Source organism: Gadus chalcogrammus, chromosome 10 (genome assembly GCF_026213295.1).
Source record: "Gadus chalcogrammus isolate NIFS_2021 chromosome 10, NIFS_Gcha_1.0, whole genome shotgun sequence".
NCBI classification, from domain to species: domain Eukaryota; kingdom Metazoa; phylum Chordata; class Actinopteri; order Gadiformes; family Gadidae; genus Gadus; species Gadus chalcogrammus.
This window is the reverse complement of record NC_079421.1, coordinates 5,499,330-5,512,606: the sequence shown is the minus strand read 5'-3', so window position 1 is coordinate 5,512,606 and position 13,277 is coordinate 5,499,330. Positions and strand designations below refer to the sequence as shown.

General features: G+C 42.8%; 2 protein-coding genes across 2 annotated transcripts; one reads left to right on the top strand and one right to left on the bottom strand.

Moving 5' to 3' along the window:
- The first annotated feature begins 2,293 nt into the window (after positions 1-2,293).
- si:dkey-160o24.3 (N-acetyllactosaminide beta-1,3-N-acetylglucosaminyltransferase 2) lies at positions 2,294-4,726 on the top strand. The gene is made up of 2 exons (XM_056600934.1): positions 2,294-2,768; positions 3,112-4,726. Exon 2 carries the CDS (start codon positions 3,116-3,118, stop codon positions 4,463-4,465), a length of 1,350 nt encoding a protein of 449 aa, XP_056456909.1. The 5' UTR covers positions 2,294-2,768; positions 3,112-3,115; the 3' UTR covers positions 4,466-4,726.
- eif1ad (eukaryotic translation initiation factor 1A domain containing) lies at positions 4,567-13,032 on the bottom strand. Its single transcript, XM_056600935.1, has 5 exons — positions 12,850-13,032; positions 12,355-12,473; positions 11,956-12,064; positions 8,123-8,231; positions 4,567-5,465 (listed from the first exon to the last, which is right to left on the bottom strand). Exons 2-5 carry the CDS (start codon positions 12,439-12,441, stop codon positions 5,228-5,230), a joined length of 543 nt encoding a protein of 180 aa, XP_056456910.1. The 5' UTR covers positions 12,442-12,473; positions 12,850-13,032; the 3' UTR covers positions 4,567-5,227.
- Positions 13,033-13,277: the final 245 nt, after the last annotated feature.

Below are 13,277 nucleotides of genomic sequence, written 5' to 3'. Positions count from 1 at the left end.
CTTTGAAGTGAGCTAAAGACCGAATTTCGCATAAGTTCAGGCACTGACTGATATGACCATATTAACCAGTGTGCTGACTACTTTTACACAAGGAACTATGTGATTTTTCTGTATAGATTTTGAGAAATTTTCATTTGAAAAATGTACACATGCATATTGTCGCCTTTGCAAAATTGCATTATGTCAGCACTTTGAGGTGAGCTATAGACAGAATTTCACATAAGTTCAGGCACTGACTGATATGACCATATTAACCGCTGTGCTGACTACTTGTACACAAGGAACTATGTGATTTTACTGTATAGATTTAGAGAAAATGTAATTTGAAAAACGTACACATGCATATTCTCGCCTTTGCAAATTGCATTATGTCAGCACTTTGAAGTGAGCTATAGACCGAATTTCACATAAGTTCAGGCACTGACTGATATGACCATACTAACTGGTGTACCGACTACTTGTACACACGGAACCATTTGATTTTACTGTATAGATTTAGAGAAAATGTCATTTGAAAAACGTACACATGCATATTCTCGCCTTTGCAAAATTGCATTATGTCAGCACTTTGAAGTGAGCTATAGACCGAATTTCACATAAGTTCAGGCACTGACTGATATGACCATACTAACTGGTGTACCGACTACTTGTACACACGGAACCATTTGATTTTACTGTATAGATTTAGAGAAAATGTCATTTGAAAAACGTACACATGCATATTCTCGCCTTTGCAAAATTGCATTATGTCAGCACTTTGAAGTGAGCTATAGACAGAATTTCACATAAGTTCAGGCACTGACTGATATCACCATATTAACCGGTGTGCTGACTACTTGTACACAAGGAACTATGTGATTTTACTGTATAGATTTAGAGAAAATGTAATTTGAAAAACGTACACATGTATATTCTCACCTTTGCAAATTGCATTATGTCAGCACTTTGAAGTGAGCTATAGACCGAATTTCACATAAGTTCAGGCACTGACTGATATGACCATACTAACTGGTGTACCGACTACTTGTACACACGGAACCATTTGATTTTACTGTATAGATTTAGAGAAAATGTCATTTGAAAAACGTACACATGCATATTCACACCTTTGCAAAATTGCATTATGTCAGCACTTTGAAGTGAGCTATAGACAGGAATTCACATTAGTTCAGGCACTGACTGATATGACCATATTAACCGCTGTGCTGACTACTTGTACACAAGGAACTATGTGATTTTACTGTATAGATTTAGAGAAAATGTCATTTGAAAAACGTACACATGCATATTCTCGCCTTTGCAAAATTGCATTATGTCAGCACTTTGAAGTGAGCTATAGACAGAATTTCACATAAGTTCAGGCACTGACTTATATGACCTTATTAACCGCTGTGCTGACTACTTGTACACAAGGAACTATGTGATTTTACTGTATAGATTTAGAGAAAATGTCATTTGAAAAACGTACACATGCATATTCTCACCTTTGCAAATTGCATTATGTCAGCACTTTGAAGTGAGCTATAGACCGAATTTCACATAAGTTCAGGCACTGACTGATATGACCATACTAACTGGTGTACCGACTACTTGTACACACGGAACCATTTGATTTTACTGTATAGATTTAGAGAAAATGTCATTTGAAAAACGTACACATGCATATTCTCGCCTTTGCAAAATTGCATTATGTCAGCACTTTGAAGTGAGCTATAGACCGAATTTCACATAAGTTCAGGCACTGACTGATATGACCATACTAACTGGTGTACCGACTACTTGTACACACGGAACCATTTGATTTTACTGTATAGATTTAGAGAAAATGTCATTTGAAAAACGTACACATGCATATTCTCGCCTTTGCAAAATTGCATTATGTCAGCACTTTGATGTGAGCGATAGACAGAATTTCACATAAGTTCAGGCACTGACTGATATCACGATATTAACCGGTGTGCTGACTACTTGTACACAAGGAACTATGTGATTTTACTGTCTAGATTTAGAGAAAATGTCATTTGAAAGACGTACACATGCATATTCTCACCTTTGCAAATTGTATTATGTCAGCACTTTGAAGTGAGCTAAAGACCGAATTTCGCATAAGTTCAGGCACTGACTGATATGACCATATTAACCAGTGTGCTGACTACTTTTACACAAGGAACTATGTGATTTTGCGAGATACCAACCAAAGGATGTTTAGAGTAAAGGCGCACGAAGATTTTGTGTGACGGCTGGCTGAACCGCGGATGAACGAATGGCGGCTCACTTGACCGCAGTGAGTGACAGGGGACATCTGGTTGGAATCAAACTCGATCGGAAACTTTTTTCTTAAACACAAGGATTATTTCACCAATCACATTCTCTTGGTGGAGAGGAGAGCTAATGGTCTCCCTTGCTCAGCTGGCGATGATCACCTTTGAGTTTCTCTCACTTTTTTTCCAAAGAGTGGGTGTGGTCCGATCACGTAGGCCTACCTGTCACCAAGGTGCTTTATACCATGTTGCTTGTCCCAGAAGCCAATTCTCTGTTTGCTTCGAGCCGTGGACACCGAAACCCCCCTCGCATTGGAACGCAGCTCAAACCTGGACACGGATTTACCTGGGGAGTTTTGTTTTAATCTTTTAATAACTATTCGATTTTTCTGACTTTTTCTATGTTTGGAAGCATTTCTTATAGCACAGCCATTTGGTCTGTGGCTTGTCAAAAGAGTAGTAAAACAAGTAGTTTTAAGGGGTTAAGAAACGCATCGCTTCAGAGAGGTAAGCAGGTCGCATTGAGGAGTCATGATGCAATAATGTATGAACTGATCATCAAAATAATCACTAGATCTCCTCAAGTTAACCATCCTCCATGGAATTGTAATATTTATTAATATTTATTATTATCCGAAATAACTTCATATGCTCCCACATTTCAACAAAACCCCATCTAAATAAATGTGTTTAAAAAAAAGTGCAACCTCTCCAATTCCTCCAATTCCAATTCATTATTAACTTTATTCTGATGACATTTGCTTTCCCATACACAACTATCCAATGCTGTTTCACCATCGTTTCATTGGCCATCAATTAACCGCCTGCTGTTTGATTATCCAAATTGCAGCGGAATGGCGGTTTGTTTCTGCCGCTGGAGGAACCTGCTCATCTGCCTCTGCACGCCATGCATTCTCCTGGTCCTGCTGTTCGTATACATCACCCTGCTGGTATGCCTGACAACGCCCCTCACATCGCCCCTCACAACATCAATTTTGAATATCGACCATTTTATCGCCCCGGGAACCCATCGAAACGAGGGCTGGGCTCCGTCACCCGACCGGTTCTGGGAACCGCACCTGAGCCTTGGGGTCTGGAACCTCCTCCAGCTGTCCACCGACCGCTCCATCAACCCCATCCTCCGGCCCTACAAGCACAGCCGGCTTCCGGACCGAGGAGCCAATAGAAGCCGCGACCCCCGGCCGGCAGGGGATCCCCCTGGGAGCCGGGACCCGGTGCCACAGCTCGACCGGCTCGCCGGTGACATCCTGGAGTTCGCGAGGCACATGCACAAGAGAGACTACCCCGTGGTGGCGGAGCCGCAGGATGCGTGCGGCGCGGGCTCCGCGAACGACCACGGAAGAGCATTGCTCCTCCTGGCCATCAAGACCAAGGTGCAGAACTTCAAGAACCGGCAGATCATCCGGAGCACGTGGGGGCAGGCAGGCTGGGTGGCCGGCCAGAGGCTGGCCGGCGGGGGCTACGTCCGCAGGGTCTTTCTGCTGGGGACCGACCGCAGCCGGGACAACAGCACGGCGTGGCCCGATCTGGTGACCCTTGAGGGCCGGCAGTACAAGGACATCCTCCAGTGGGACTTCCACGACTCCTTCTTCAACCTAACGCTGAAGGACGTGCTCTTCTGGCGGTGGTTCTCGCGCGGGTGCCGGCAGACGCACTTCGTCTTCAAGGGGGACGACGACGTGTTCGTAAACACGCCCGCCCTGGTGGACTATCTCTCGCAGCAGCTGGGGGATCCGGGGACGGCCATGAAGAGCTTCATGGTGGGGGACGTGATCGGTGCGGCACAGCCCTCCAGGAACAATAAGTCCAAATACTTTGTGCCCGAAGCCTTCTACGCCGGCTCGTACCCGCCCTACGCCGGCGGGGGAGGGGTGGTGTACTCGGGCCTTCTGACCAAACTCTTGCACCTTGTGTCGAAAAGGGTGCACCTGTATCCCATCGACGACGTGTTCGTCGGCATGTGCCTGCTGAAGCTGAACGCCTACCCGTCCCACCACCCCGCTTTCCTCACCTTCGACTTCCCCGGCGACGAGGAGACGAAGCCGTGCGCCTACCACAAGACCATCATGGTCCACAAGAGGATGCCCGACCGGGTGGAGCAGCTCTGGGCGTGGCTCAAGGAGAGCCAGCCTCTGTGCTGGAACGTGACGCTCAGGGAGGATAAACTGAAGAATAAGCCTTGATTTGAAAAGTGTGAAAGATTTTCCGTTCGCCCAAAAGATTGTCTATCTGAATTGTAGTGCACATTTAAGTTATTGTTTTTTATAATAATTTAAATCAGAGACCAGAGGTTCTGTAATTAAATAAAGTGTTTATTACAGCCACATATACATTTTTCCTATAAACCGTATAAATTGTAGAGCACAAACAAATGTATTTATTCTTTTCTATCCTGAAAGTAAATGTGTCAAGCTGGAATAAACTCAATAAATAAAAACCAAATCAAGCTGCTATGAACCCTTTATTACAGCCAAAATCGGTTACTTGGTTGGACATCATCAGTAAAATTTACCTCCAAAAACATACTGGTATGTAAAAGCTAGAAACTTGCACACCTGAAACAAGGGTTATTTTCTTCTTCTGCTCAACACAAGAGGTACCCATGAATTCCAAGAGCCAAGGAGAGGAATGTTTTGTGTGTATTGGAATTTCCAAACGGGTATTTCAAAACTCGACTCAAACCTGTTAGCTGTTCAGCAAGATCATAGCACGCATTCCTAGTAGAAACAGGAGTTTTTATTTTCTTAAATGTTCGAGTCAAGGACTTGAAAGAGAGCGTGGGATGCGACCCCATCCAGTCGTCTTCTCCGATCCTGTCACCTCAGCATCAAATCCCTCGTTAAAGACATGTGGGACTCCTGCAGTGTTCAACTCTTTCACAACGGTCCCTTCAGCGGCCCCTAGGACCAGCGTTCTTCCACCCCTCCCCGTGCCTCCAGCGGCCTCTAGGAGCCTGCGTTGGGCCGCTCCTCCTCCCCGCTCTCGCCCTCCTCCTCGCTCTCACTGTAGTGGGTGTCGGGCCGGTTCGTGTTCACAAAGAGGTCGCTCTCGTCGTCCTCAGAGTCGCTGCTGCCCTTCCCCTCGTCCCCTTCCTCCTCCTCCTCCTCCCCGTCCCCTGCCGTCCGTCCAGGCAGTCTGTCCGTCTTCTCCGCGGCGGCGGGCTGCTCTGTGAACCCGTCCGGCCTGCGGGTCAGAGGACACGACGTTAAAACAGAGGCAGATCCCATCCCGTTTGTTATCCTTTTCTTTTAACGGACTAAACTGGTGAATCGACTGCATTCGTTGTCATGCTTTTATAGCCTTACACCTCTCAAAGCACCTCTGCTATTGTATTCATTCATTAATTGCTACTATTGTAGAACCTTGTTAACTGAAGGTTAACGAGACCTGATACAGGTCACTTGTCGCGGCATTATTATTTATTTATCTATTTTAGATTAAGAAGACGCAGCTGTGGGGGTAGCATTAATGAAAACTTAAGAAAAAAAGTTACGTCTGACGATGGCCTGCCAGCCGGGGACCGTCTTTGGGAGAAAAAGAAGAAAGGACATTTGGACACACTTTCATTACATAGAAGTGGAAAAGAAAACGGAATGTGTTATGGGAAAAAATGGGGAGAAATGCGGCCACAAAAATCACAGGAAAAACCACCACGAATCTCAAGAGACATCTCAAGGAATTCCATCATCAAATCGAGGTAAGTGAAGACATTAACGTAACTGTACTTTCTATTTTCGAAAGCTCATGCCGACTCATGAGGCTGTGGTTAATAGGTCACATTTCAACGTTAGCTTTTGGCCGCTTTATTCAGCTTTTGGCCGTGATATTATATATTATAATCAAGTCCACGGTTTATTCAACCATCAAACTGTATTCAATTCCGAACGGTAGGAATAGTAACGGTAAATCCAAACAGTAGGTAGGTACTAGGTAGGTATAGCAATAACGGTAACGCCACGGTCATTTTTGGTTTCTCTCTCCGCGAGACCCAAACATAAACAGAGACCAGAGCATAAACTGAGACCAGAGCATAAACAGAGAACCTAGCAACGGGGGTTGCTAGGTTACAGGTTAACGAGCACAGCGACGCAGGCAGGCTGGAAATGAAAGCACAGCGGCGCCACCGATGTAGAACGACGAGTTTGAGCGCGGCAACGTCAACTATGTTATTGCGACAACAAATATTAATATTGATCTTATATCGACATTCTTCTTGAAGATATCGAGATATGACTTTTGGTCGTTATCGCCCTGCCCTAATGCTACTTAATATTTACAACAGTTCGATTTTCCACTGGCTGCATCTGTCCTGACATTGTATCTATTCCTGTGCTAGATTCCAGAAAGAGCATCAGTGAAGCAAGTCCCGCCCAGGAAGATGGACAATCCTAGTGTTCAGGACTTCTTTGCCACAAGGATGTACAACAACAACTCCCCAGAGCAACGTACCAAAGAGGAGGGGATAGCGCAGTGGATAGGTCGCACCGGAGTCCCAGCACGAATTGTGGAAGATGATCGCCATCATCGCCATGATGGCAAAAATGGACAAAGAGTTCCAAGTGCCAAAAAGACATGCAATTTTAAACTTGATTGAAAAAAAATGTAGAAAGAAGAGACAGAAAAGATCAAACAAAACCTGGCCACAGCACGCAGAATAACTACAGGGTTGGATATTTGGACTCAAAAGGGGCTTACACTATCCTTTCTGGGAGTCAGCGCCTGTTACTTCAACCCTGAGGACAACAAGGCTGAACACAAAGGAGATGGTTCACCCTCACCCTTCTCTCTGGGGTCTCCCCAGAGAGAAGGTCCTCACAACGATTACTGACAATGGCAGCAATATGGTGGCCTCGTTCCAAACGCATGCAGAAGTTGCCAGTGCCACAACTTCTGAAGAAGACTCAGAGGCGGAGCACGACGATGCCAGTGATGACTAAGAGCATCAGGAAAGGGAGGATGACGGGTCATTCTGTGTATGAAATTATGCTATAAATTCATTCAGCATTTATGAAACTAGTCATGATTTAATTTCATATATATATATATATATATATATATATATATATATATATATATATATATACACAAACTAAATAAGTTCATAGAAAGTTAACGACTAGAATTAATTCATATGGTTCAATAATATAAGGGCTAAAATTGTTAAATATGTACATTTGTTTTTTTATATATTTCTATATAGATATGACTACGGAGCCATAGAGAGGACCCCATGCGTGGTTTACACCATACAGCTTGTAGTGAATAATATCCAGAAGGAACCCCTGATCCGGAGAGTTCTGGAGAAGGTGAGGCACTTGCTGAACATGTCTAAGAAGTCATCCGTCACCACAGAGCGGCTGCTGCAGAATTGGGCTCTGGTTCTGGTAAAAGACTGTCCCACCAGGTGGTCAAGTTGCTTTGCTATGATGTTGCGCTGTCTTAAAGGCTGTGTTACAGGGTTTCTTTTCCAACAAATTTGTGCAATTTGCTTGTTGGTAATAAAGATTTAAAATGTTATTTATTGTATTTAATGTTGTTAGGTATCACAAAACGGAATGCAATACGAAAAAGTAGGTACTATTTTAGCGGTTTGCTATTGATTCTCATTTCCCCCAGAATGCATTGCATGACGTCACGTTGGGGAGACACGGACCAAAGCCGCATTGAGACCCTTGAGAGTAGAGACTAGTAAGAGTGTTCAGCTGCTTATACAGATAAATACATAGATATTATATATAGTTAGTATTTGCTACACGTGAACCTCCTAAGATGGCGCAATTTGATTGGTTCCCTCATGTATACGCACTCCTGTGTAGCCCTGCATGGGTGATATTCCTCACCAGAGCTGCAGTCTCTGGAGGTGCCGAATGTGGTCCTTGTACAATATGACGCAGATCTCTGCTTTCACCTTCTCTCCCTCGTCGATGGGGTCCACAATCACGTAGTCACCTGGTGGAAGAGAAGCCAATGGTAGCTTAATATCCAGGTCTACAAAATATAAAGTATGGAAGGAAGTTACAGTTGCCCTACATATACAAGATAATTAAAGAACGTCTTCCTTTTCCAGCAGCCATATCAAATGGCTCCATCTTGTGAGCAATTTAAGTCGCCAGGGCTGCATTGATCAAGAACACCATTCTTTTAACACGTGAAATATAGATTAATTGTAAATGTAAACAGCGCTTTAGAATGGACCAAGCAAGCGTGTCAAAACAGGTTTTTTGTTCAATTTAGACAGAGGAATAAGTTAATTATCACTTAGAAATGGAGAGGGAATCAGGGGGAATGCTGTTTATTGTCGAGCCAACACACTCACGCCAAGAAAAGGAGCTATACCGGATAGTACCATAGACTGTGTTGGTAACACCCAACCCTGCTTTAATCCATCACTGAATCAAATAGAACAGGATGTGATAAGCTCTGCATGGGTCAATATTTGCATGCAGAGGAAGGCAAGGAAGGCAACCATGAAGAAGCGCCTGTTATCCTGAGCTTTGAATAACAAATGAAATCAGGCAGCAACATTCAGTTCAGTCTACATGGGAGATGCTTACATTATTTATTTATTCATATTGTTTTAACTGTAGGATGACCTTGAGTTTTGAAGGGCGCCCTTAAATAAAACTAGAGTTTCCGCGCACACACGCGTTGTGCGCGCTCAACCTCTACTTGTAATTAACAGGGGTAATTGTTCAATGGAAAGTGTAGGATACTATACTATGCATGCAAATCAATTATTAAATAGCTTTTACTGTTTTTCAGGGCTGATAAGTGCATTGACATTTTAAAATGCAAGGAGACTACTATTGGTTAGTTGAAAATAATAATCATCATTGAGATTAGACATTTCTTCCAGTGTCCTGGGCCTGGCACAGACAGGCAGTAGTAGCCTACAGTCAAACATAGCATAGCCTACACACAAAACATAAGAAAAAAAATAACCGCAAGCGGTGATTAACGGGGGCCGAGCAAAATTAACAGTCAAGAACAATGGAAGATATATAAATATGACAAAATTATGAAGGAGAGATGTTGATGAAGATGTTCCACTTAATGCAATACTGTGCCTCGGCTTTCAAGTGAGCTGCAAAGCAATGGCCGAATGCCATGTTCAGCTTTTTCATGATGCTATGATCGGGATTCGAACTCTCAACCTGGGATCACCTGTACAAGGCATTATCACATTGAGACACTGATAAACCTGAACTGCAGCCTCATTCCCATGGTCAAAATTACAATTGATAAGCATATAACATCCAGAAAACTCCAAGCACACATTTCAAGTTAATTAAGGGCTTTCTTAAAAGCAAATATCTGAAAAATGTTTCTTAAATTAGTGGCAATGACAGAATGTCATGTTCTGCTTGTTCATAATGCTCTAATCAGGATTCAAACTCTCAACCAAAGGATCACCAGTACACGGCATTATCCCGTTGAGCCACTGACATGCCTGTACTACATGAAGCCTCACTCACACTGTGAAAATGTCGATTGATAAGCACACATCAAGAAAATTTGCATTGCTAATGATATCCACCTAATGATATTTACGAGGATCATTTAGGCAAAATGGGCTGAGACTGTGGTCGTTTGGCTTTTCTATAAAATTGGGGGAAAAGTAAACATTTTTAGCGCAGAAGCCCAGGGTGAAAAAGATGCATCCGATTTTAGAGATTAATATGATGAAAGAATTTTGAGTCCAGATCAAACTCATAAGCAGAAATAAGGCAAGTTCATATTTTTTTTTAAATAGCGCCACCTTTGGGTGCTGTACCACAATTTGGGTATAGTAGTAGTGGGGGGGATTGGTTGACCACCTAATAATAGTTGTATGTTTTTTTTTATACAATAACAAAATGGTCAATATTTCTCAAATGGAACTAAGTAAAACAAATTCTGTTCGATGATTTTGTGAGGCTTGTTCTAAAGATTTTATTTGCAGATTTTGGTGAATTATTTTTGTAGCCTTTGAATCTTTTTATAATTTTTAGCTTTAATATGAAATTGTGGGGAAAGTATACATTTTCAGGATTTTATATATACGTCTGATTCTAAAGATTAATATTCTGAAAGAATATTGAGTCCAGGTCAATCTGGTGTAGTTTTGCAAAGCCAGACCAAACTACAGCAAGTAGAATGGTCTGGAACCATGCTATTTAGAGCCGTCTATCCGGGGGGAAACTGGGCTGGCCTGTTTTTATTTCTTTAAACCAATCACAATCGTCTGGGGCGGGGCTAACCCCGGGAAGCAGCAGCGGTGTCCATGCAAAATAGTGCCGGGGGGGGGAAATTATTTTGATGGAACGTCTTCACGTTCAGAGGCTGTCAGAGAGATGGCTCAATCCCTACCGCAAACGCCACAAAAAACTATTAAAGATGTATGTCGCCTATGTGAAGATCCTTTTATAGTTTTCTTGTGGTGGGCTCTATAGACAAAATTCAACATAGCCTACTGTGTTATTGACATGTTTTTCGTCGTATTATAGGGACACCGTCTCTTTAAGATCACGTCACTTGTGTGTTGATATGCCGGTCGGCGCGATGTTTGAATGTAACGGTTTTTATATGACAAAATGAACGACCTGCCGTTGCTTTTCGAGGTGAGAAATTGTCTCTTCCCTTATTTCATCGCAATTCATATAGTCTAAAGACAGAACGTCTTACCTTGGAGGGTTTGTCGAAGGCGGAGCCGCTATGTTTAAAAACATGACGTCTTACCTGGGCGAGTGTCGCTGCGGTGTGTGCGCGTCCGTGTGTGTTCTTACCTGTGCGCGCTTCCTTGTATGCGTCGCTGCCTTTGTGTTGAAGTTGTAGTAAGATGCATTATTATTTATTATATTTGTAGCCTGATTTCTGCTTCCAGTGATGCGATGTGAGCCTGTTATCTAGATACAACCGCGTTTGGTAGGCTATCACTTTAAGTGATGCAGGTCTCGTGTGTTGTGGTTTAAGTAGGCAAACAAGTGGGCCACAGCCTTGGGATACTTCCACCAGAGCGGCAGGTTAGTTCACAGGAACCAGAGGGTATTAGCATGGAGCATCCTGGTCCTACCAGGTTACGCTTCAGTAGTATCAACAAACATGGTGATGTGTGAATAACGACAAGTCTAGGTCTGCTACTTCTGCCGCAGAAAAACAGGTGAATGAAGCCCGGGGAGAAGCAGGCAGGTTATTGCATCCTATAACCGAGATCAACAAAAGGCCTTTTCTGTGGTTAAGTGAAGCCTGCCTTAACTGAGATAAGATTAACACTGTTAAAGCAGGAAAACATTACCGTCTTTGTGACAGTGAACCTTATGACGACGCGTCTTGTGCACAATTGTTTTTTTTAGTTACGGGACCGGCTCCGACCATCGGCAAAGTTCAAGTCGGTCGAGCAATCTCCAATCGTTTGTGAAGGGCGTATATCGGCCGATAACGCTCCGTGCCCGATCAATCGTTGCATCACTAGAAGTCAAACGTGGAGTTCAATTGAACCAATAGACCTACTTAACTTAACTCAGTCCTGATCCCAGCGACCCGGGTCAGATTCCCGGCCGCGGTCCTTTGCTGCATGTCATCCCCTCTATCGCCCATACCTCTCTGTCTTTCTCACTCCATCACAAAGCATACAAATTAAAATAAAATTGCCGATCAGGAGAAGAGAAGTGTGTTGGAACCCAGCCTCACTTACCTCTTTTGATCCAGAGGTTTTTGCGGAACTTGTTGGGCATGCTGACTAGAAACGATTCCCCCTTTGAGGTGACGGCCTCGTGGAGATTGTTACCACGGCTACCAATAACCTACAAGCAATCGGAAACTCGGATGAGTCCAGATGTTACATACAGTTTGACTATAGAACAGCTATACATTAGTTTGTACTTTAACAACTATAGAAAGTAAACTTTTCTATAACAGTTACACCTTAGTATGTATGCAAGTCTGTTGACTGAAGATGGAGCAGTTATAAATTTGTTTGTATTTTTGACTGACCATGGCAGTAATACATCAGTGAGTATTTTGACTAACTATATAGTTCTTCATTTTAAATGTAGCCATGTGTGACGTTTTAAACAGGTAATCACTGGTTCACCTTTACGATCTGCTGGTTTCCCGTGGGATTGATGAAGTCTCCCATAGCCTCTTGGACGACGTGCTTGCGTTTGGTAGCTTGAGACATTGTGGATGCGGGGCTTCAGTCGTCTTCGCCAGCTGTGAGACGCAGATGTGTTTGAGCAGTTTCATAGCAGTACATTAGGGCAAACCATAATGGCAGTTCTATATGATAAACATAAAAGACATGCCGAGAAGTAGCATTTTACTTAACATTATAGCCACTAACCATATTGACTATTATATGGATGCACACAGTATGATTGATTTAACATAAGAGCCACTAACAATATATATACTATTCTATGGATGTGCACAGTATCATGAATTTAACATTAGAGCCACTAACCATTTATATACTATTCTATGGATGTGCAGAGTATGATGAATATAAGTGAGCCAAGCATCCAGGAGAGCCTAGCAAACTAGCTCAGCTCATAGCCTAGAATCACTCATGCTTGTTTAAACTGGTTACCTTGAAAAGATAAAACGGATCAACGTTTCTTTGTATACCAGATGACCCCTCAGATCACTTCAACGCGGGGATTAGTTAATTTAGTTCCACGACACGTCGGTAACATGCAGGTATAACAACGCTTTATCAGACAGTGGACGTTAACCTCATGGGCAAGTTCCGAGAACACTTCCGGCTGGTCGAAACACTCACACTTCAAAGTAAAAGTATGCACGTTCCGCCTGAATGGACATTTGCTAACCGATTCCTGATAAATGTGATTACAATATATTATTATTATTTATATATATATATAACAATGGGTACATATATATAATATGATTACAATGCGTATTGCGTATATATATATATATATATATATATATATATATATATATATATATATATATATATATATACATACATATACATATACACACACACACATA